A 24,953-nucleotide genomic window follows, 5' to 3' on the forward strand; every position below is an offset into this window, starting at 1 on the left:
AGTCCCCTTGCTGTGGCATGTGTGTGTGTCTGTGTGTAGGAAGCGAGCATCTCCCTCAGTGAAGGATGAACACACAGCCGGAGTGAAGGACCATCTGCTGGCCCACTCGTCTGATCCCGTCGAGATGAGGAGACTAAACTACCAAACACAGGGTACTGCAATGTGCATACACACATGCGCATACACAAATATACACACTTTGATATGGATAAACAGACTAAACAGATGAGTTTCATCACCCATATGTACATAGACATATTGTGTAAATATCACCTAAAGATGCACATGTTGGAACCTTTTGGTACTGTATATGACGCTTCTTTAGAACAAAAAATTAACTTTCTTAAATAATTTATTTAATCTAACAAGCTAATGTTGCTAGCCTAATGCAGAGATAACAACCTAGCTAATATCGGTTATAATTCAAGATTCTTCACAGAGCCACTTGAAATGGCTCAGTTCACTTGTATTAAACAGGATCTGCAGGGTTTGGAGTGGGTTTACATTGCATGCATTACAAGCATGTTTTTTTTCAATACAGACAATAAGCATTGGTATCAGGGGACAAAGAAAGTACAGGTTCAAAATCTTGAATATGTGATATTGATGATGTCGACTGCTTTGGAACGTGTACCTTCTGGTCATTACATTTTCATTTTAAAAAGAGAATATGAAAAATAAAAAAAAAACGTCAATTTTTTTTTTCTTTTTTTGGTAACATTCAAGAAGCAAGCTACGCAAAAGCAAGTCATTTCGAGTTTCTTTGTGGATGCACAGAAAAGAAAATCAAAGGGGAAACTAAAACAGATTCTCTTTTTAAAATGAAAATTGAATGACCAGAAGGTACATGGACCTGCTTTTAACAAAAGCACAGATTTTCCCCCATGCCTAATTCTCATCTATGCAAGCATGGACAGATTCAATCTAACATAGGGCTAGGGTTTTGCGAAAAAAACAAAAACAAAAAAAAAACACCAAGAAACTCTGAAATTTGTGTAAATATTTCAAGGAGTTTTGCATGTTATTCAGGTTGTCAACAATATCATTTATAATGAAAGTGCAAAATAGAAGCATTTCCATAATTAGCCATAGACTTGTGTATGTTTAATTTACACACAAACACAAATAAACACAAAAAAACACAAAGCTCATTAGGAAAGGACCGTGTGAAATTATAAAATGCATCCTGAACTGAGCTTGATACCGATCGTACGGATTTCGTCTCTTAGACCACGGAATGCTGAGTATCTCTTCCTCATCTTTCTCTCTTTTTTTTTTTTCTTACTCCACCCCTTATTCTAAATCTCAGCAGTGTGTGGGGATCTTTATGGCTGTTACATTTCCTTCCCCCGTCTTTTCTCTGCAGGTTCCAGTGACCCAAGTTGTCCAGACACTCCAAGTTAGTGTCCATCCGTCCTTCCTGCGTCACCTACACATTTGTCTCATGCGGTGTTTTAATATCATTTTTAACATTCTCTCATTAACTTCCCCCTGCACTTCTCCCCGCTTAAATCCCTGAGGCCACTTTTATTACTTGTAAGATGATGGATCGAGTCAGCTCTCGTGTAGCAGAAGAGACTACGGTCATCTGATGCAATAAATATAAATAAATATATAATTGTAATCAGTTGACAAATAATGTATAAATAATCATTAATAATGATGATAGCTATTTATATTTATATATTTACTTCAATTTTATTGATTTATATTCGAGAAGCTATAATACACTACTGTTTATATAACGTTGTTGTTGTTTTTTTTTCTTTTTTCAAGCGTTTACCCTCAGGTCTTTCTATTATATTATGAAATGAATGCCAACTCCTTATAGCTTTCAGAAAAAAGCCTGCTGGAAATGTTAAAATCAATAAAACGTGAATAATGTGAAGAGTACACTGAAGAACAAAAACAAATGTTAATGCATCAAATGTGTAAAGTGGAATAATACATTAATTCAATGTTAAGGAAACTGGATGAAACTTAAATAAATGACATTACTTCACTAGCTAATTAGCACCCTAGCTGGAAAATTAGCTAACAGGTGAGCAAACTAATATTACCTATTAAACAGGTTTAGGGAAAACACACTATGTTCTATAGTGTTATCATATCTACGCATTAGGTTCCTTCTTTATATTGCCAGCTAATTGCCACAACCATTTTTATGCACTATAAGTGGTTCGTGAGCTGGTTAGCATCTTGATATTAAAGTTATGAAATAACCAGACTTTGCAAATGGACAAGGAAATCAGTTTTTATGCTAGTTGATTTTGTGGGCTATTTAGCAAACCATGCATAAGCAATGTAATCGGTTAGCTTGCTTGTTGATTAATATACAGACCATGCAAATAGACCGGATAAAATGATATCGCAACACAACTTTGTTCTTATAGCTGGGTGTTAGCTGATACAAGTCAGCTACACACTCACTCCACCTCTAGTGATGTTTTGCAGGGACTATTTTTGACAACGTTGACTTTAAGTGTAGAGGGGAAGTGGGTAAGGGTATGTTGAAAACTGTATTGGAACACCGACTTACACTTCACTGTCCTAATTTTTCAGACTTTCTCTTTCGCTGGCTCATCATTTGGGCTTCATGTTGTGCCACCTTACTAGCTGAAGCTTTCTTCATCTTGCATATCATTTGCACAGTGTTTAGCGCTTGCTTGGATAGGAAGCAAATGGGTATGGTCTGTAGGTTAAAACCAGTCCATAATCTTTTCAGAGTGGAAAAATAGTTTAGAATCCAACCACTCAATAAGTATGCATGCTCTATCTCTCTATCTATCTATCTATCTATCTATCTATCTATCTATCTATCTATCTATCTACCTTCATGCTTTCACAGGAATCATGCTCTTGTTGCCTTCATCTCTTTGATGAAGTGTGCTTCTGGTTTCAGAGTGTGTGTGTGTGTGTGTGTGTGTGGCTTTGCTAACCACCATAAAACATTGCAGGTGATTACAGATTGCTCATTTGACTGAACCCTCATAATTCAATTTTTTGTCATGTCCTGTAGGGATGAGAGAGCACCCGCCCATCCCCGTCTGTGACCTGGCCGAACATAATGAGCGACTCAAAGCCAATGACAACCTCTGCTTCTCTCAGGAATATGAGGTATGGACTTAAATGCAAATCCAAACTTTACGATTTTCTCTGAATTTTTCAATCATTTACCCTATAGGCAATGATTATTATAAGAAAATGTAATCCTAAAGAGCCCAATAATTCCTCTGTAACACCCAGGCTGAACAAAACCAGAATTCCTTTATTACATTTATCCATTGTGGAAGCCACTGAGGGATGTAGTCACATTAATGTGCTTCAAATGGCAGCTTAATGCAGTGTTTCTTTGTGAAGATAAAACGGAACATCTGTAGAAGAAGGGTTTGTTTGTATTAAAGGTTCAGTCTCTGCAGACTGACAGTGCTGTACAGACAGGGGAAAGACCTCCAAATGCAAGTCACAAAGGGAATAAGACTGATATTGTCATGGGGGCTCGAAGTGAGTTTTTAAAAGAATAAAAGCACAATTTTCTATCTACATCTTGAATAGTAATATATTGAAAGTAAAATAGCTTTGTGATAATAACTGAGACCTAGTAAGAGCAATAATAGAATGGCAAATATAATAAAGAGGAATTCAGAGACTACTTAATTCTTTTTAGATTAATGACGTAAGCTGTTCAACAAGGTAGAGATTTTTTATTTATTTTTTTATTTTTATTTAAGCAAGTATTAAAGGAAACCAATTACCAACCAACTTTCTGTCCAGCAATTTTATCAAGTGTATGCAAAAAAAATCTATTTGCACTCTAACGGTATTAAATAAGCCCACATAAATAGGAGGGAGCTGCTGTATATTAAAAAAGCACCTGCATGATTCTGTCATCATGTTACTTTACAAGAAAAAGACTTTAAAAGGTGACTGATAACATTTTTGTGGTGTTATTTATTTTAAAAGTGCTTTTTCCCCTCTCACTTCATCTCTCTCGTTCTCTCTCCTAATCTCTGATATGTTTATTTATTTTCAGCAAATGCTTTATTACAGTCAGTGTTACTGTGTATTTGACGCCTATCCTGAAAACACAAGGCTATAAATATATAGGACACACACACACACACACACACACACACACACACACACACAGTTGGGAAGAAAGCATTATTCAAACACACAAAATATATAGCTTTGTAGAATAGAAATAGTCAGTAATAGTATGAATTTGCTCAGTAATTTATGCCGTAAAATGATGTCTTAAAGCTTTGAGCACCCTCTTCCAGTCTTCTTCTGCTTCTTCATCTTCTTTTTTTCTCATGTAATGTAATTTTTTATTAATCTTAGATTTCAAATGGCTCTCGATCTTCAAAGATCTGCAAATTCAAACTTTTAATTGAAACTGCCAAAATCGTTGACGTGACTGGCCTTAAACAGAGTCACTGCCTCTCGTAAAGAAATGTAATACATCTCTCGACAAGAGGATTATAAGGAATATAAAGTGAGGTATATAAATTTGTTTTGATAGGACATTAAGTTTTATTGACAATAGCTTATTGTAAACAACAGTCTACGGCTACCGATGCATATAGTATAAAGAGCTGTCAGTAAAATTCACTCATTCTGCCTGTTTAAAGGAATATTTTTTAAAAAACTACAATTTTTTTTGGAGTGCGAACCAATGGTCACCTATCATAGTAATCTACTTACATTTTATAATAGATTATTATTATTAGTGTACTAAAATATTACTATTAAATTTGTGATACAACACATAAACCAAATCTAGATTGCTAGTACGACTTGAGGAAGATAGCTCACTGTATGGACTATAATCAAAAACTAGGTAATTTTACTCTTTAACTACCTAAGATTTAGTTTTGTAAATGAGGTACTTTTAAATAAAGGCTTATGTTTATCTTAAACTAAGCTTTTATTTAACATCATTTTACTTATTTTCAACCTTACGTCTCTATTTGCTTTGAGTAGCTCAGTCAAGGCAACATTAAATTAGAGAAGCAGCAACCTTGCCCAGGTCCTATTGCCCTGCTGATTTAGTTTAATGTGAAGATTTCTGTTCAAGATAATAGTGTTCGTTCATTTAGAAAGGCTGAAGATGATTTATTAGCATTTTAGCCCACAACCCCCTATAACCTAATGGGCTACCGAGACTCAAATGGTATAAAAAATAAGGGAGTGTTTATAGTGTTTGTGTGCTTGACTTAAAAAAAAAAAAAAAAAACGTTTGCTTTACAAAAGTTCTGGAGTGTGCATTTATGAAACACGAGAGCTATTTTAGGTACCGCAATATTAGAGGACAAGAATGCTTTCCGAAGATAACGCTGCTACAAGACACAATTTCCTCTCCTTATTGGTTTGGAGACTTCCTGGAATATACAAGCTTAAAATGAAGGCTCCCAGTGACTCCTATCTGTAGCTCAGTAGGGGGAGATGGGCAGACTTGAACTCACCCCAGTGCAACAAAATCTAAATTATGTGTGTATGTGTGAAGTTTCTAGTTCTTCTTTTCTGAGGAAACAGCTTCAATATAAACACTTCATACACAAGGAGTGAAACCTCTAGCCTTCTAATAACCAGCAGAAAGCTATTGCATCCAAGCTCACTGATGAGGCAATTAAAATAAATAATTCATTGTAACACAGGGTTGATACAAATATGGAGGAAACATCCTGTTGCCAAATAGAATAAGGATGCCAGTTGGAGGAAATAAACATTTTCTGAGCCAGCGTGTTATCATTCCTGCCCCCAGTGAGAGGAGAAAAAGAACTGGTGGAAATTTTGACTGAGACCCACAAAATATATTTAACCACTTTTAATAAAGCAGTAGAAAGTAGGTGATATTTAAAAGCTGAATTATGACCCAAGACAAAGCTTAATCTTAAGTGTTTTGGGATTGGATTGAGTAGACATACAGTTACATTCTATTTTATTTGGATGTTTCTAGCTGCATTACAATACACAATGTTTATTGCCTAAACAAATGCCAAATCTAGGTGTAGCAAGGCCCAAAATGAACCTGAGTAGGTCATTATCATTACAGTATGGTTTCATTAAAGAATCATTTTCCCTTTTCAAATGCATATTTTTTTTTTTACATGCCACTGAACTTGCTCTCTGAGTTTTAATCAGTTCTAGTTCAGTGTTCGTCATTACCATGAAGTTCTAATTGATTGTGTGGTCCATGGCTTTCCTCTAACTATATATACTAGACAGGGAAATGGAAGGAGAGCACCTACTCAGCATGTCTGTTAAGGAGTTTTTAAGCTATTATGCACCATGGCCCAGTGCACTAAGTGGAGGGTTTAAATTTCCTGGTTATGTATGAGTTATTGGCTGGGATAACTTTGCTGATGGCACTGTGGTACCTGGTACCTAAAACTATTTTAAAAAAGGGATCTAACATAAATCAACCCGAAATGGTCCATCACTGGCTTTCAGCTTTCTCAACAATGTGTGAGTGTGTGTCTTGCAAGGTCTGCCAACTTGGCCTCTCTCTCTCTCTTTCTCTGTCTCACAACATTCACTTAAACCACAAAGAAACACACACAACAGACACCAGCAATAAGTAGATGTTTTTACTTTTGACAGTTACATTTGTGAAAAAAAGCTAAGGAAGGTGCTCGGAAAGACATCTCAGCATTTTTTTGTTTGATCTCTTAGGGACACAAAACAGTAATATAACGGAAGTAGTCATTTTTTCCTATTAGCTAAAATAAGCTTATGCTGATTCAGGATGAGTCAGGGTTTTGAAACTTTATCAGTCACACACTCACCAGGCATAAAAGCATCACAAAAAAAAAAATAATAATGTGTAGCTTTATTTTGCTAGATGATGGAATTAGGAAGTGTGATCGAGGGACTGAAGAGAAAGGTGTGGAATGGGTAAAAATGGATTTGGATAAAAGGGTTTGGGGGGAAAAAGAGGTCTTTCCAATGATTGGTAAAGAGACGAGGTGAAGAAATGGAATCTGAAGAGAGTAATAGGAAGGTTGGAGGAATGGATGAATAAGGAATTGAAAGCGATAAAGAAAGGATAAGGGAATGTATGGAGTTGAAATGAATAATGATAGCGAGTGGAGAGAAGATGGAGCAATGTGGAGGTATAAGACCTGGAACAATAGTGAGATGAGGATTGGTAGATAAAGAGAGAAAAGTATAGAAGAGTGGACAGATGGAAAGAAATGAAGAGATGAGCAAAGTCAGGAAAGAAGTAAGCAAAAGGTTTGAGTGAGTAGGAAATGAATAAAGAATTCAAGGAAGAAATAATAGAGATTAGCATGATGGAGGGGTAAAAGGATAAAAGATTAAGAAATGGCAACAGGGAAAATAGAGAAATGTAATGTTGGCCAGTGGTGGTAGATTAATGGCTCAATAGGCCAGAAGGTTAGGGACAGGTTAAAGGATGAAAGGATGATGGAATTGTGGGAGCAAAGGGATTAAAAGATGTAGGAGTGTGTGAGATGAAAGGATTGGGATTGCAAAAGACTGGAAGGATAAAAGCATGAGGGACCGAGCTAATGATAGGTTAATAAACAGATAAGGGAATAAGAAAATGGAGAGACTGTAGGATTCTTTTGCATGTAAACCAGCTTTAACTCAGGAAGAGCTAATTACTTGAATCAGATATATTAAAGAAGGAAAAGCTATTCAATTGTACAGAATACTGGATTCCCCATTTCATGGGAAATAAATGGACTAGAGATCTTGGAAAATAGCGGGAAAGTAAGTGAATGAAGGGAATAGAGTGATGGAAGGATGAGGAATAGAGGAGAAATTGAGAGGCAGAAAGACAAATCCATTAGTGATAATAGGTGTGATTTGTCAGTGCGAGATGCAGGAAGCTGTATCTAACGGGCTGTTAAATAAGATATGCAGCTCCTCCTGTCTCAAACACTGCCATTATATCAGACAAGACATACACTTAGGGCAGAATCTGAGAGCTAAGATGTGGAGGTAGCCTCGAGGAGATGAGCGTAAAGGAAAACCCCTAAATGTTTAAAGAGATATTGCTGATAGGATGATGGGTTTTTTATTGTGCTGGGTGTGATCATGTAAGCCTTAAAAGTAGATGGTGTATCTGTGGCTCTATCGGTAAAGTCATTAGCCAAAGTCAAAAACACAATGGGCTATAAAATAGAGGTAATGCATCAATTGAAGTCCAAAGACCCCTTTACATCCACAAACAAGGAATGTGTGTTTTTTTTCTTTCTTTCTTTCTTTTTTTGGTAATTGAAGTGTTGTTTTGCATGATTCAATCAACATCCCATTAACCAGAGCTGTGGTGTAATTATTTCCCTAATTACTTTTTAAGAATGAATAAGAAACAAAAAGTAATCTCTATTTAGCCGCCTTTAATAGTGTGCACTGTGTAATCAGTCATGTTTCCGGTAACACTCATAAGCCAGGATTTAATTAAACTTTTTAGTTTTTTTGTTATTTTGCAGGTTCTTATTCCGCATGCTTCTTTGATCAACTTTAAACAAAAAAATATCGGTACACAACCAGATGGTGGAATTATTATTACACCTTATACACTTCCTCTTGTACAGTACACCAGTATGCTACTACAAGTGCTCTTCAGATAAAATAGCATTAAATTGAATAAGTGGAACACCTGTATGAAAATTATTAATAACTAAATACTGATAGATTTACTGCACATTAAATATTAAAGCCTGCCAATATAAAATATATAAGTATTTCAAGATTATAATATTGATAGAAGAATGTTGGGGAAACAAAAAGCATTGTTGGATAAATAAGGTTCTTAGATTCCTTGAAATGAGCCATTTCTTAATAAGAATTCAAATGTACTGTAAGTTTACAAGCAAAGGCACAACAAAAGAACCTTTAAGGGGTTTGGAAATAAAAAATAAATAAAATGTTGTTGTTGTACTATACTTTTCCACAGTGCTGCAATGTTTCTCTAAAGCACACCAACGAAGCCCAGCTTCAGTCTCAGGCCAATGAGCATGGTGGTCTTTAAGTTCAAGACTAAGTCTTGCTCAGAGGTGGGAAGTAACGGAGTACAAATACTTCGTTACTGTACTTAAGTAGATTTTTCTGGTATCAGTACTTTACTCCACTATTTATTTTTTTCACTATTTATATATAACTTTTTACTTTTACTCATTACATTTTTACACAAATATCTGTACTTTTTACTTCTTACATTTTCAAAACAGGCTCGGTACTTTAGTTTTAATCCACTGATTTGGTGAAATATCAAATTTCTCTTTTCACTGCGCGCTGATTTCAGCCGAACAACCGATTTCCTGTTACTGCGCGTCTTTTTCAATCCGCTGAAATACATTCATTAGGTAACAACATGGGCGTAAATCCCGGGGGGGACGGAGGGGACATGTCCCCCCCCCCCATCCGAGGGTTGTTTAAAAAATTATCTAAAAAATATCGCACTCTCTGTTGTAAACAATATATCTATGTATACCTATATAATTGTGTAAGTAGAAAAAAAACAACGCAAAAATGCATTTAGAAACAGTTCCCCCCCCTCCCCTTCCTCACAGTGGTTTGACCCACTGCCTGCTTTCCCAGTTCATCTCACCTACTCTACACACACGAGTCAGGTGTGTGTTCATCTCACCTACTCTACACACACAAGTCAGGTGTGTGTTCATCTCACCTACTCTACACACACGAGTCATGTGTGCGTTCATCTCACCTACTCTACACACACGAGTCAGGTGTGTGTTCATCTCACCTACTCTACACACACGAGTCAGGTGTGCGTTCATCTCACCTACTCTACACACACGAGTCAGGTGTGCGTTCATCTCACCTACTCTACACACACGAGTCAGGTGTGCGTTCATCTCACCTTCTCTACACACACGAGTCAGGTGTGCGTTCATCTCACCTACTCTACACACACGAGTCAGGTGTGCGTTCATCTCACCTACTCTACACACACGAGTCAGGTGTGCGTTCATCTCACCTTCTCTACACACACGAGTCAGGTGTGCGTTCATCTCACCTACTCTACACACACGAGTCAGGTGTGCGTTCATCTCACCTACTCTACACACACGAGTCAGGTGTGCGTTCATCTCACCTACTCTACACACACGAGTCAGGTGTGCGTTCATCTCACCTACTCTACACACACGAGTCAGGTGTGCGTTCATCTCACCTTCTCTACACACACGAGTCAGGTGTGCGTTCATCTCACCTGCTCTACACACACGAGTCAGGTGTGCGTTCATCTCACCTGCTCTACACACACGAGTCAGGTGTGCGTTCATCTCACCTGCTCTACACACACGAGTCAGGTGTGCGTTCATCTCACCTACTCTACACACACGAGTCAGGTGTGCGTTCATCTCACCTACTCTACACACACGAGTCAGGTGTGCGTTCATCTCACCTACTCTACACACACGAGTCAGGTGTGCGTTCATCTCACCTACTCTACACACACGAGTCAGGTGTGCGTTCATCTCACCTGCTCTACACACACGAGTCAGGTGTGCGTTCATCTCACCTGCTCTACACACACGAGTCAGGTGTGCGTTCATCTCACCTACTCTACACACACGAGTCAGGTGTGCGTTCATCTCACCTACTCTACACACACGAGTCAGGTGTGCGTTCATCTCACCTTCTCTACACACACGAGTCAGGTGTGCGTTCATCTCACCTTCTCTACACACACGAGTCAGGTGTGCGTTCATCTCACCTACTCTACACACACGAGTCAGGTGTGTGACTGCGGCATAATTAATGTTCACCTCTTCATTAACTAGGGTATTTTATTCACTTTAAATAAAGCGATTCTCTTTAATGTAGTTGATGCAGACTCATTCATAAATTAATTGCGGCAAAAATGCTGATTAGCGATGTAATTTTCCATGAATCTGCTCTATTAGGGATTAAATATGACTTATCTAGTGAACGTTAGCTTGTTTGCAATAGCTTGTAGCATAGTGCACTGACACTAACACACCAAAGCCGTTTCCCATGCAGTGTTTTATTTGGGATGACTTGGTATAATGTTAACTTACATTACCGGCCACAATTAGCATATTGTTTATCTGTGCATTTACTAAATGAGCACTGTGCTACTTCCAAACTGACCCCACTGTATTTTTATAATCAATTTCTATTCTGTTCTTAAGTGTCTAAATTAATTTTAAATAAAATGTTAAACTTTTTTTTAATTCCTTGTTTTGCTTTGTCATTGAACCTGAGAAAAACGTAAACTTAAAATAACCATACCCACTGAGCTATATCAAGGTACTAGTGCAAGCAGTCAATAAGCCTAATGAACCATTATGACTACTTTTCCATACTTCAACACCATGTAACTCATAATAAAAGTAGGCCAAACAAGTCTTTCAAGCAAGACAAAGAAAAAAAACAATCTTTTAAACACATCTCTTTAATTATCAAATAGATGTAAAGTTTTATGTAACAATGTAAACAAACTATTTGATTAAAAAAGCGAAATAAAAACTTTACCTTGGTTACACCAGGGTTTGAACCCACAACCTTGTGGGGACCTGCTTATCAGTAAACCAACACCTTACCCACTGAGCTATCTCAAGGTACTAGTGCAAGCAGTCAATAAGCTTAATGAACCAATATGGTTTCTTTTCCATACTTCAACACCATGTAACTCATATTTAAAGTAGGCCAAACAAGACTTTCAAGCAAGACAATGGAAAAAGCAACCTTTTAAACACATCCATGCTACAATAATAAAAGCAAAGTTTTTCACTGTGGGGACACTGTGTCATTATAAGTACAATTTGACTATTATTTGTGTCCCCTTCAAAAATTGCTCATGAGAAATTTTATATTTATTTCCCCCCTACTGTTAAATGAAATTTACGCCCATCTATCTATCTATCTATCTATCTATCTATCTATCTATCTATCTATCTATCTATCTATCTATCTATCTATCTATCTATCTATCTATCTATCTAATATTAATATGTGAGGTCCAGTTAACAGCTAAAACAGGTAGAAGTAATAACTACTTTTTACTTAAGTACATGTCAGAGCCAAGACTTCTTTACTTTCACTTAAGTAAAAAGGTATAATCATTACTTCAACTTTTACCCGAGTATTTTAAAACATGAGTATCTGTATTTCTACTTAAGTAATGGATGTGTGTACTTTTGCCACCTCTGGTCTTGCTACATAGCTCTTTCATGGTGTAATGAACTTCTCCCTCCACTCTACGGCTCACATTCCACAAGTGTCTCACTACCTTCAGCAAAAGTCAAAATGCATGTCTTATCATTAACCGTATAAAATAATATTATATTTCTTTACATCGGTTCCCTGGTGGTCTAGTGGTTAGGATGCGGCGCTCTCACCGCTGCGGCCCGGGTTCGATTTCCGGTCAGGGAACCCCATTAGGGTTGCACAAGCCTTAGTGCCGGTCCCAAGCCCGGATAAATGGGGAGGGTTGCGTTAGAAAAGGGCATCCAGCGTAAAAACGTGCCAAATCAAACATGCGGATGGTCCGCTGTGGCGACCCCTAATGGAAGAAGCTGAAAGAAAGTTTATTATATTTTTTTACATGTATTGCATGTATCTCTTTTTATATATATATATATATATATATATATATATATATATATATATATATATATATATATATATATATATATATATATATATTATTATTATAATAAAAAAATAAAAATAAAAAAAAAATTGTTTGTGGACACCTAACCAAAAGAACTGTATTTGCTTTTTGAACATCCCATTCCACACTGTCCCCATTTGCTGATATAATTCCCTCCACTCTTCCGGGACGATGTTCCACTAAATTTTGGAGTGAGGAGGTTTGTACTCACTCAACCATAAGAGTGTATATTCAGGCTGAGGAGGCCTGGGGTGCAGTCAGCGTTCCAATTCAACTCAACGGTGTTCAATAGGATTAGGGTCAGATGTCTTTAAAGGCCACTCAAGATCTTTCACTCCCAACTAATATAAACCATATCTTTATAGAGCTTGCAGGGGTGTTATTCAAAGTTTAATCCTTCCACATTTAAAGACATCCTATACAATTATGTGCCTCCAACTTTGTGGTAACAGTTTGGGGAAGAAGCACCTATGGCTGAAAAATTCAGGCTTCTCAATAATTTTGTCCATATAGTGTTCTTGGGTATTTGTAATGTTTAGGCACTAAAGGGTTAGACAAGTATAAATAAATACATCTTAAATCTTTATGGATGCTTTGTTTCATTGTGTTCATCAATTCTGTAGTAGCATCTGTCTTAATGACTACTATAAAATCTGCTATTGCATGTTTTCTTAATGCTAATTTAGGTTTATAGCTGACCCACACACAGACACATTTTCTTTTCTAAATTTTTTGTAGTATCTAATTATTAAACAAATGACCTATATTTTAAACCTGTATATGAATTATGTATTTTGTTTGGCGTATGTCGTTTTTCTTATGTATATATCACATTTATTGTAAGTTAAAGGTGATGCAAAGTGAATTCCTTGGGGCAAAATCAATTCAGTCCATCAATGAAAGGCTATAAAGTGGTAGCAAAGTGGTACGGTTGTAAACAAGGAATCACGATGCTGAGATAATGTAGTGGTGCAATGTGTACAGCACAGTAATGAGGTAGGCTCAGGGTTTATAGTGTGTATATATGCATGTCAGTGTACCGTAGGTTCAATGATCTTCCTCCGTCCTTCCTTTCTCTGGGTGTGTTCAGGCGTGGGAAGTCTAACAGCCTGAGGACAGAAGCTGTTCTAAGTTTGGGCCTGGATGTAACAATAATGCTTTCCAGCCTGCAGTAGATAAAACATAATGTGGCTTCAGTGTTTGGGGTCCAGCACAGCCAGTGCAGTGCTAATGAGCTCCTTAGATGTAAAAGTAAAAAAAAACTACTAAAAAAACAAGTCAAATAAAGAACCTCGCTGACTCTCTGGTGCAGAACTTCACTTCTCTTGTCACCTCATTACTGTACCGCCAACACTCTTCAAGAAGCATTTTCACTCTCGGGTGTTGTGCAAGGAATAAAACAAGATGGAGAATGCTTGGAAAATAATTACCGACATGATGGTGTGATGAGGCCTGGCGAAGAGAAGTTATCCCGAACCTGAATATTTGCCTATAACAGTGACGTGGTTTATTTTTCTTATGCCACAGCCACACTTTATCACAATCAGTTATTACTATTTTGATCTTTTTTTTTTTTTTTGTATAGGGCTTTTGAAAGTGGACATGGTCTCAAAGCGGATAAGTTTAGTAAGAAACCTTGGGAGGAACCATCAAAAGGGAACCATCCTCTTTATTAGAACTCTTTATTAAACCAATTGTCCTGAGCCGTAGTAGTGGACTGTTGAAATAAAACATTTTGTGAGATATTTATCATTTAGGTTATAACGCTATAAACAATCTCTCAGTTAAGAAGTTAATAAAACAAAAACAAAAAACAAAACAAAACAAATATATATACTGATTATTATTGGAATACTGGTTATTACTATCATAAATATAAATCTTATTAGTGTTCGGTATCAGATAAGCAGATTAGGCTTTTGCTAACATGACTGTTTCAGAGAAAGGTTTTCCAAAGTCAAGTGCATTGTTTAAATAAAGCTAGGTAAAGCTAAAAGATTGAACTGATCATATTTCATCTGTCTGTTCACAGTCGATAGATCCCGGGCAGCAGTTCACCTGGGAACACTCCAACCTTGAAGTGAACAAGCCAAAAAACCGCTACGCTAATGTCATCGCTTACGATCACTCTAGAGTCGTGCTGTCACCCATCGATGGTTTGTAGCTTGAGTTTTTTTATATATATATATATATATATATATATATATATATATATATATATAGATATATATAGATATATATAGATATATAGATATATATAGATATATATAGATATATATATATATATCTCCTGTGCATGTGTGTAAGTGAGAGAGAGTGAGTAATGAAAAAGGAATGGAGTGATAGAGAAAGTGATTACTAACAGACTGGGTTAGGTTTATAAACTCTATTTTAATGATTTAGTGAGTGAGGGGTGCATGTGAGTGTACTGCTAATCATTAATTGATCGATTGAATAAGATATCAAGTAAGCAAAAAAAAAAATCATAGCTGATAAAATATATAAATGAGAAACAAACTGATTAATAAACTGATTTTTTTTTCTTCCTTTGATAAAATGTGACATAGAGTACCAGAGGCTACTTAGTATAACAGATCATGCTTCTAAATTGCAAATGTGAATGTTAAAGGTCCAAGTGTAAGGATGTTCATAGTTTATTTAACATTTCTGTGCATTCAAACATATTAAATAAATTATTATTCTCAATTCATTATTTCAAAGGGAAGAAATAAAAACAGTTGCTGTTTTAGAGATGCTGTTAAAGGTACATAGGTGATTGACTGAGCTGACAGCAAGTGGAATGCTGTTACTGTGCGGAAAATGATCTCCTTAAAATAAAAAAATTAAAAAAGATTCAGATTCAATAATTTATCAGTGCTGTGGTGTAATGGGTTTAAATGAAGTACCAGTAAGGTGTGTTAGAGTACTGTTGCATTTCACTGGCACATGCGTTGAATAATAATACCACTTGTGTGTGTGTGTGTGTGTGTGTGTGTGTGTGTGTGTGTGTGTGTGTGTGTGTGTGTGTGTTGTGTTCAGCTATACCAGGGAGCGATTACATTAACGCAAACTACATAGATGGATACAGGAAGCAGAACGCCTACATCGCAACACAGGGCCCACTGCCGGAGACTGTCAGTGATTTCTGGAGGATGGTGTGGGAGCAGAGGAGCAGCACTATCATCATGATGACCCGACTGGAGGAAAAGTCGAGAGTGAGTTAAAAAAAAAAACACAATCACACACACACCGCATGTGCAACCCAAAGATAAAGCATTATTTCCGTGCACTGAATTCCCTCCACCTGCAACTGTTTGTTTTTGTGTGCGTGTGCATTTTTCTGCTGCAGGTGAAGTGTGATCAGTACTGGCCGAGTCGGGGGACTGAAACATACGGTATGATTCAGGTCACGCTGCTGGACACAGTGGAGCTTGCCACATACAGCGTCAGAACCTTTACTATTTACAAGGTAAAGTTTACAATCCTGAGTTACTTTAGCAAGTGAAATTGTACTTCAGATATATACATTCAAACTTAAAACAAAATGTGTGTGTGTGTGTGTGTGTGTGTGTGTGTGTGAGACAGACTGGCTCCAGTGAAAAGAGGGAGGTAAGGCAGTTCCAGTTCATGGTTTGGCCAGATCACGGTGTGCCTGAGTATCCTACACCTATCCTGGCCTTCATGCGCCGAGTCAAAACTTGTAACCCACCAGACGCTGGGCCTATGGTGGTGCACTGCAGGTACAAACAGATCTAATATAAATCATTATTAAATGATTAGGTTCTCAGTATTATTGGACAGTAGAATAATCTAAAAAATGATCTCAGTGGGTTTACACAATTATTTACAATCATTTTACAAGAGAGAAGAATAACTTTACAAAGGATAGTCTCAGAAAGAGGAATATTATGGAAGAGATGCATTTCTTTGCTTGAGAAATCTACACAAATGTAAGCTAATATGCATGTATGTTGATTTATCTCAAGCTAATACTAGTAAATACAGCTTAAAAAGAAGCAGCTTTGTTGACTTGGGTGAACTACATGGTGAACTTGGGTCTAGAAGAGAATATCCTGGCTTTTCCGAGTCGGAATTCTGAGATGAGGGCTTAGTCGGAACTAGAACAAATGGATTGGAGAGAACTATTAGTTCTCTACTAGCATAAGCTGGATTTATTTTCAAATTCTAACGATAAAGGACACAAATACAAAATAAATGCTTTTACAATTTATTGGTGAAATTTTAAATAATAGTTTTTATGTTTGACATTCAATCATTCGCTCATTCATTAATTCACTCATTTGTCTTCAGGTTGATAGCGACTTTAGTTGTTGCTTTTATTTGGTGTTCAAATGATGAAAAACTCATAAATGTTGGCATAAGTTTATACTGTTTATGTTCATCTTTATATATATATATATATATATATATATATATATATATATATATATATATATATATATATATATATATATATATATAAATAAATAAAAGCTGTAGCATTGAAGCATGTTTCCATCACTGTTTTTACTCATCTTTATCAGTAAACCCTTTTCACCCTCTGCCAAGCACAACCATTTCTAAGAAAGGTATAGATTTTTATAGATAGCTCTAGATTTTTTATTTGGATTTTGAAAATGCATGCACAGTAGAAATCACATATATAAGCCAAAATAGCTTACACACATACACACCTCTCTGGTATGAAAGCATGTGAGAATGAACGTATACCCTATATATCAGGACATCATAACAATCAGCTGGTTCTTGGCTGGTCTTAGAATTAGGTAAATGCATCCTCAGATGAACACTGCCACTATGTAGTATGCACCATGTGATTATTCTCTACAAAAATCAAGCCAAAATAGATAAGCCATGTGTGAAAAACTAAGTACTCCTTTACAGATTCAATAGGAATTAAAAGGGCTAAGTAGCAGCCAGGTGCTACTGATTAAATGCCATAAAGGTTTTAGCAGTTTGTTGGTCTGGAGCATTCAGGTATGTGTTCCCCACAACACTAAGAAGGAAAACATCAGCAATTATCTTAGTGAAGCAATTGCTCCCATTTAATCTGTGAAGGGTTATAAGGCCATTTTCAAACAATTTAAAGTCTATCAGTAAGATCAGGAAAAAAGGTCAGATTGCCCAATGCTCAGAGAATTTGCAAAGAACTTAATAGTTACACCTCAGTCTCTTCAGGCCTCATATAGCATGTTAAATATGAAAGTTGATAACTAGTAAAAGACGGAACAAGTATAGTTTGTTTGGAAGGATTGCCAAAAGAAAGCCTCTTTTCTCAAAAAAAATAAATAAATAAATAAAATGAAGCATGGCTTTGGTTTGCAACATTAAATCTGAACAACCCACAAGACTGGAACAATATTCATTGGACAGATGAGAACAAAGCAGAGATATTTGGCCATAATGCACAGTGTCACATTTGGCAAAAACCAAACGTAGCATATCGGCACAAACATCTCATACCAACTGTCAAGTACAGAGGTAGAGGACAAAGTCAAAGTCCAGACCAGGATTTTAAAAAATAAAGCTGTGAAAAAACAAATGCCCCCAAACCTCAATAAACTGAAGTAACATTGTAAAGTGGAGTGAGCCAAAAATCTCTCCACTATTGCTGCTTAAGGTGGTTTTACAAGCTATAATGAGGGTGTTCACATTTTTTAGACATAGTTTCTCAATTGTATTATTCACTAACAAAACTTTTATACATGCTGATTTACTCTGTGTCTCTGTGCCAGTGCGGGCGTAGGCAGGACGGGCTGCTTCATCGTAATCGATGCCATGCTGGAGCGAATGAGACACGAGCAAGCAGTGGACGTGTACGGTCATGTGAACCTGATGCGCTCTCAGAGGAACTACATGGTACAAACGGAGGATCAGTACATCTTCATCCATGACGCGCTGCTGGAAGCAGCTGTGTGCGCACACACAGAGGTCCCAGCACGCAGCCTTTACTCACATCTCCAGAAACTCACAAACATAACTCCGGGGGACACCGTCACTGCCATGGAGCTGGAGTTCAAGGTCAGTCGAGGGGGGGACATAAACTTTAAACACTTCATACTTTATAAGACCCATGCGGGTGCTCGTAATAAACACTAAGGTTCATCTACTGTAACATTCAATAACATTTCAATAAATAAAGGAAAAATTCTGCATCCCATACTTGATCAATGCTGCTGTTCCATAATACAGTGATAAAGACATGTTTATGTTAGAGGTAAATATAAAATAATAACGACGCCATGATTCCAAAGAAAAAAAATTATCATATAACTGTGAAGAATTGAATAGGTGTCTGCACCACACACACACTTACCATGTCCATGGTAGAGGTCTCCATGCAGAACTGAACAGTTGTTACAGTGTGATAGCTGTCTTCCTGTGATGAAGTGTGTACTGCAAACTCGTGCTGATGCAGTGATGTTGTAAAGGTGCTTTATAACCCTCTCTCTTCACTACCATCATAGAAACTGGCTAACTCCAAAGCACACACCTCCCGGTTCATCAGCGCCAACCTGCCATGCAACAAGTTCAAAAACCGGCTCGTCAACATCATGCCGTACGAGTCAAGCCGAGTGTGTCTGCAGCCCATCAGAGGAGTGGAGGGGTCCGACTACATCAATGCCAGCTTTATCGATGGATATAGGTGTGTAATAACAAATATAATACGGATTGTTTGTGCTATTGTTTGCCAGTTTTGGTTAAGATATCCGCCTTTTATTCAGAAGGCCATGAGTTCAAATCCCACCACCTAGCAGCCACTGCTGGGCCCTTGAGCCAAGCCCTAAACCCTCAACTGCTCAGTTGTATGATTAACAAGGGCATCTGCTAATGCTGTAAATGTAATGGACCCTGAGATTTGATGATGAAGAACACAACTAAAATTGACAACTAGTATCTTATCCCTTTTGGCAAACTTTGAAGCCTTCTATTTATCACATAGCATTATTTATTAAACTACATTTAACAGCAATGTGTATTAAGTATCAAGCAACAGGTGCAAAATATCATTTTTAAACATAGCAGCCTCTGCTTGGTTACACCCCGGCAAAGTGTAACGTGAATCAAATTAGGGCGAGTCCCTAATGCCCATATGTGCTTGTTGAGAATCGCATGCCAAGTTTCCTTTCCAGATCCCTGCTATAACAGCATCCATTCTTCTAGGAAGGCTTTCCACTAGATTTTGTAGCATGACGGTAGGAATTTGTGCTTTTTCAGCTTTAAGAGAATTTCTGAGGTGAGGAACTGATGTTGGGTCAGGAGTCCTGGTGCACAGTCAGCTTTCCAGTTTATTCCAAAGGTGTTCAGGGGGTTGGGGTCAGGGCAAGCCAAGTCTTTACAGTCCTCACGTAGAGGTATTTTCAGGCTGGGCAGCTTTGGAATCCTTAGTTCTAGTGAAGAGAACAGCATATCTACAGCATTATAAAAGCTTTCTTGACTGTGTGCTTTTAATTTTGTGAAAGCAGTTTGGGAAAGAACTACATATGGATTTGGTGGTCAGGTGTCTCCTCATAGTTTTAGCCATACAGTGTAACTCGAGGAATGTATGGACCTGAACTTAACTATAAAAGTTGCTTTTTAACAAATTGTTAGGCTTTTACTCTTCTACAACTGAATATTGTATGATTTTATATTTCCAATATCCAGCATCACCCAGAAAAGGCTAGGTTTCATTTTTGAGTCTGGTTCCTTACAAGGTTTCTTGCCAAGCGGTTTAGCATGTGATGAAGGTGCTAACACACTTCGGCATTGTTAGAAAACGTCACAAAGGTCTGTTAAAAAACAGTGTTGGAGCACAGAGCACTATTTAAAATCGTGTTACAGACAGCTGAGGTCTCAGAGGACCCAATGCGATGGAGACACTGATAGAGACAGAGAGGAACAGACAGCTGGAGAGAGACAGAAATGGATGATTTGATGTCACAGGTGAGAAATGGCATGAAGCACAGGGTGAAAAAGTGCAGGTGACATCTGGAGAAATCAATGGTCTTGCACAGGGGTGAAGGTAGAAGGAAACTGGGCTTGAGGAAATCTCTCCTTTTCTCTCTGTCTATTTTTTGACTTGTATCTTACTCCACCCATCATTCTCATTACTTAATCTCTTTATATTTCTCTCTCTTTCTCTCTCTATACTTTTTCTCTCTTTCTTTTTTCTTTTTAATCATTCATCTATCTCTTTCTTTCCCCTGTGGAAGAAAAATAATTGGTGTTTCTCTCAGTGCTGTGTGTCAGTATAGATGGAATATGTTGGAAGGACAGTCTATGGGTCTGCCAAAAGACCAAAGAACAGGTAACACAAAGAAACATTATAGCCCTACTAAACTAACTGCCCCAATATCCCAGAAAACATTGTATGTGTATATATAGATACTGTAATGCCCCCACTAAAAATCAACTTTAGTTATATAAAAGACTAGCTGAAAGTACCCGTGCTTCGCTACGGAAGGCAGAACGCTAAGCAATATGGCAATAAGCAGCAAGCACTGAGCAGGACTGGATGATCAGAGATCAGAACGTAACGTCAACAAATAACGTACTACCCCTTTGTAGTACCGATACAGGGCAAACTACTTTGAAAATAATTTGTATCGTGCATCTAACATCTAATAAGAAACAATGTACTAAGTTTCATTAGGATTTGTAATGTTATTTCCAAGATTGTACAATGCGTGAGAAATCGCGAGTTAGCCGCGATCCAGGGCAAATTTTTCAAAACCCTTTCTTAGTGAGCACCTAAGACCCAAGAGGAAGGTATGTTCCAAATTTCATTGCAATCCGTTCAGTGGTTTTTAAGATTTCGTGATGAGTGAGTGAGTCAGTCAGTGGTATTTAAGCTTTATATATATAGATGACTATTTTTATAGTGTTTCTACTGCAAATATGTTTGCTTGATGTTCCTAAAGTATTGACATTTTAGATGTTGATCATGGTTCAATCTTTTCCACAAAGGGCTGATCAACAGATGTGGCATTTGGTTGGTTTGCCACCCACACTGGCACTTTCTGAAAAAGATTGGACACACCTGATGTACACAATTTAAGATGTAACTCGACCTATGTTCAGTATAGATGGTGTGGATCTTTTTTGTGTGTGTGTCGTACAAACAGCTTTAATATCAATAAACAATTATAATAACACTGGTTATAACTTATATATATCTTGTTAGATGTTCTATTTAGATGATTTCTTGGAGCATTGTAAACCAGTCCAATCTGGTAACCTTGTCACTAACAGTCCCTTGTGTTTCCTCAAGAATGGGGCAGTGTGATTCCTGGTCCACTGGGCCTTTAGTAGTGTTGGTCTGCACAATATCAAGAAAGACAAGTAAAATAGTAAGACATTGGAAGAATTTTAAATAAAATTTAAATCCATTAGTATTAAACAATGAGTGTTAATTAGTAATAAACACTATATAAAATGTGAGTTGTGAACGTGCACATATATATAATATGGGGCCATTTGCTCCTATGAATGAGCTGCATGCATATTGTAGCTGTACAAATAGCAAATTAGAGTGCAACCTTCAAGATGTTGAAAGCTGCCAACCTGCCTGCCAACTGTGCAGTGTAAGCCAGTGTACAGCACCTGGGGGACTAGTGGTGGTAGTAATGAGGGTTCAGTGACTCTGCATCTTAAACCCTGATCTGGTGACGCCCACCGTAACTGCCATATTGTTAATGAAGAAGGAATGTATTGGTTGAACAAATGATTAGCCTTTTTGTGTGTGTGTGTGTATGTGTGTGTGTGTGTGTGTGTGTGTGTGTGTGTGTGTGTGTGTGTGTGTGTGTGTCCTACTCACAACCTATTATAAAACTGATGACCTCAGCTATAATGAAACAAATCACTGGTTCAGATTTGTCCTCAGAAGTAACTGTTCTGCCCGTGCATGCTTTATTGCTGCAGTGTCACATCGCCCTCTGCTGTTCATTCACAGTTACTACAGCACTGTGTACGGTACATAAGTTGCTTTTCTCTTCGATCTGGAAATGTTATTTTTATCTTCTTCTCTTATGTTTCTCCATTTTCCTGTCTTTCCTTCCCACTCTTTTCCCCTCCTCTATTTTGCTATCATTGTCATTGCATCTTTTTCTACTCCATTATTCAACATCATTCATTATTACTATTTGTGTTCTGTGTGTGCGTAGACAGCAGAAGGCGTACATCGCGACACAGGGTCCTCTGGCAGAGACAACAGAGGACTTCTGGAGAATGCTTTGGGAGCACAACTCCACCATTGTAGTCATGCTGACCAAACTCCGAGAGATGGGAAGGGTAAGTCTCACATGGCAGTGACATCATGCACCAAAGCAGCTGACATCCATTTGTTTCCACTGAAAGTTAGAGATTGCCATTAGGAGACCACTTGGAAGGTCAATGAGTCGCATCCAATTTGTTTCAATGAAAAGCTCTGTCAGATAAAGAGGAGGCACAAGCGCATCCAACATGTTGTGAGGCACAAGAATCATGATGATGAACTTTCCACTGATAAGCAGATCAACAGCCGGAGTTGATGTTATAGAAAATTACCTTCTGATAACATTTAATAATTTTTCTTTTTATTTATTTATCAATTCTGTTTAATGGTGAAGACAAAATATTATTTTTATTATACATCTTCTGCATGAGTGTGTCAGTAGAAAGTAGAAAACTGTCAACATCCGAATTTCAGACTGCATGAATACTGCATTTCTATCGTATTAAACAAAGGACGGTATTAGGTAACAGAACCATTTTTAGATTACAGAAGCTGTCTGGGATTTTACCTGCAGACACAGAAGAAAGTACAGGCAAAGCTTGCAGAAGAAATGCAAGTTCTCTGAGATAGTTGGAAAAACTTATAAAAGCTCTTCAGCTTGTAGCTATGGAAACTGGCACACTTTTAAATGCAGAAGGGTTCACACCATATACTCGATAGATTTAAATTTTAGCCGTTTACAGTAAAAGCAGTAGAAGGATAGAAGCTTTTTATTTCATTTATTTGGCAGTTCCTTTGTACTGCCAAAGTTATACATGTGCCTACAATTTTAGCACAATGCTGTCATTATTGTAAGCTTTGATACTGAATTAAAATATAATATAGCAAATGGAGCAACCTCAAACCTTGAACTAGGAGTTCTATATCATTCAGCAGTGTTTAGTTGGTTATAACGGTACATAACCAAATCAGTAGAAATGTCACATAGCAATATAACGGATTTGGACGTGTACCTGTAGAATTACAGCAGTATAGATATAGCAACTGTGGTGCAGTGGTGAAAAAATGTGGAACATTGTGAGATCCAACTCATTGATTGTTATCTAAATACATTTATGACACACAATATCTCCACAGAGACAATCATTCTGAATAGAAATTTAGATGCAGAGCTACCTTTTCACTGTATCGCTTTATATGAAACCAAATCCAAGTATCATGACTTGAACTAAGACACACATACACCTACACACTTCCAATCTCTGTGTGTGTGTGTGTGTTTGCCCTGCAGGAGAAGTGCCATCAGTACTGGCCAGCTGAGCGCTCAGCACGTTATCAGTACTTTGTGGTGGACCCCATGGCTGAATACAACATGCCTCAGTACATCCTGAGAGAGTTCAAAGTCACTGATGCCAGGGTACTGCATTTCTTTTGTTTTATTCAGCATTTTTGAGTTTGTGTTTAGGAAGTGGAGCTGTCTGATCCTTAATACTTCCGTAGCTGAAAGAGTTTTAATTGAACTTTTAAAGGCAGCGCTTTATTTAAAAAAAAAAATGCATGTTTACTCAGCTTGCATCTCTAAAGTGTTCATTAGTATTAGTTTACTAGTAATAGCCACGGTAATGTTTATTGTTTTGTACAGTAGAGTTTTGTTAAACAAACTGGCTAGACAGTTTCGCTAATATTAGCTAATATTAACTAGTTAATAGTTCTAAATGACAGGATTATTGGCAAAGTGCTTTGTAGCCATTTTTAGTCACTGTTGAAGTTCATATTTGATTTCAGACTGGAGTTCAGAATAAAATTCATATTATTGTTTTGGGTTCAAATTAGAGTTCAATCTGCAGTTCAAATTATTCATATTGAAGTTCAAACTAAATTTCAGATTGGAGTTCTCATTAGAAATGTTCAGTTTAGAGTTCATGTCCTCATTGGATTTGATATTGAAGTTTATTTTTGAGTACAAATTAAATTGCTTGTCACATTTAATGTTCCAAATGTGGTTTAATTGATTGGGATGATTGGGATCTGTTAGTGTCTTCTGATTGAGTTTTACTGGTTGTATTAGAGTTTACTGTGTTAAAACTGAGGTAAAGTCTA

General features: G+C 37.2%; 1 protein-coding gene across 17 annotated transcripts in view; it reads left to right on the forward strand.

The window, feature by feature from the left end:
- Window positions 1–24,953, forward strand: part of ptprfa (protein tyrosine phosphatase receptor type Fa) — a 216,177-nt gene that overhangs the window by 187,616 nt on the left and 3,608 nt on the right. For 10 of the 17 annotated variants that reach the window (XM_083568484.1, XM_083568478.1, XM_083568488.1 and 7 more), the window contains 11 exons: window positions 40–152; window positions 1,367–1,399; window positions 3,020–3,117; window positions 14,670–14,793; window positions 15,677–15,852; window positions 15,987–16,106; window positions 16,223–16,377; window positions 18,394–18,679; window positions 19,126–19,304; window positions 22,804–22,930; window positions 24,145–24,270. In XM_083568484.1, coding sequence (XP_083424610.1) covers window positions 40–152; window positions 1,367–1,399; window positions 3,020–3,117; window positions 14,670–14,793; window positions 15,677–15,852; window positions 15,987–16,106; window positions 16,223–16,377; window positions 18,394–18,679; window positions 19,126–19,304; window positions 22,804–22,930; window positions 24,145–24,270 — 1,537 coding nt within the window. The remainder of the gene's footprint in view (window positions 1–39; window positions 153–1,366; window positions 1,400–3,019; window positions 3,118–14,669; window positions 14,794–15,676; window positions 15,853–15,986; window positions 16,107–16,222; window positions 16,378–18,393; window positions 18,680–19,125; window positions 19,305–22,803; window positions 22,931–24,144; window positions 24,271–24,953) is intronic. The other 7 variants (XM_083568476.1, XM_083568482.1, XM_083568475.1 and 4 more) reach the window with 1 other exon arrangement.

This window comes from Silurus aristotelis (assembly GCF_946808225.1).
Source record: "Silurus aristotelis genome assembly, chromosome: 2".
Classification (NCBI taxonomy): Eukaryota; Metazoa; Chordata; class Actinopteri; order Siluriformes; family Siluridae; genus Silurus; species Silurus aristotelis.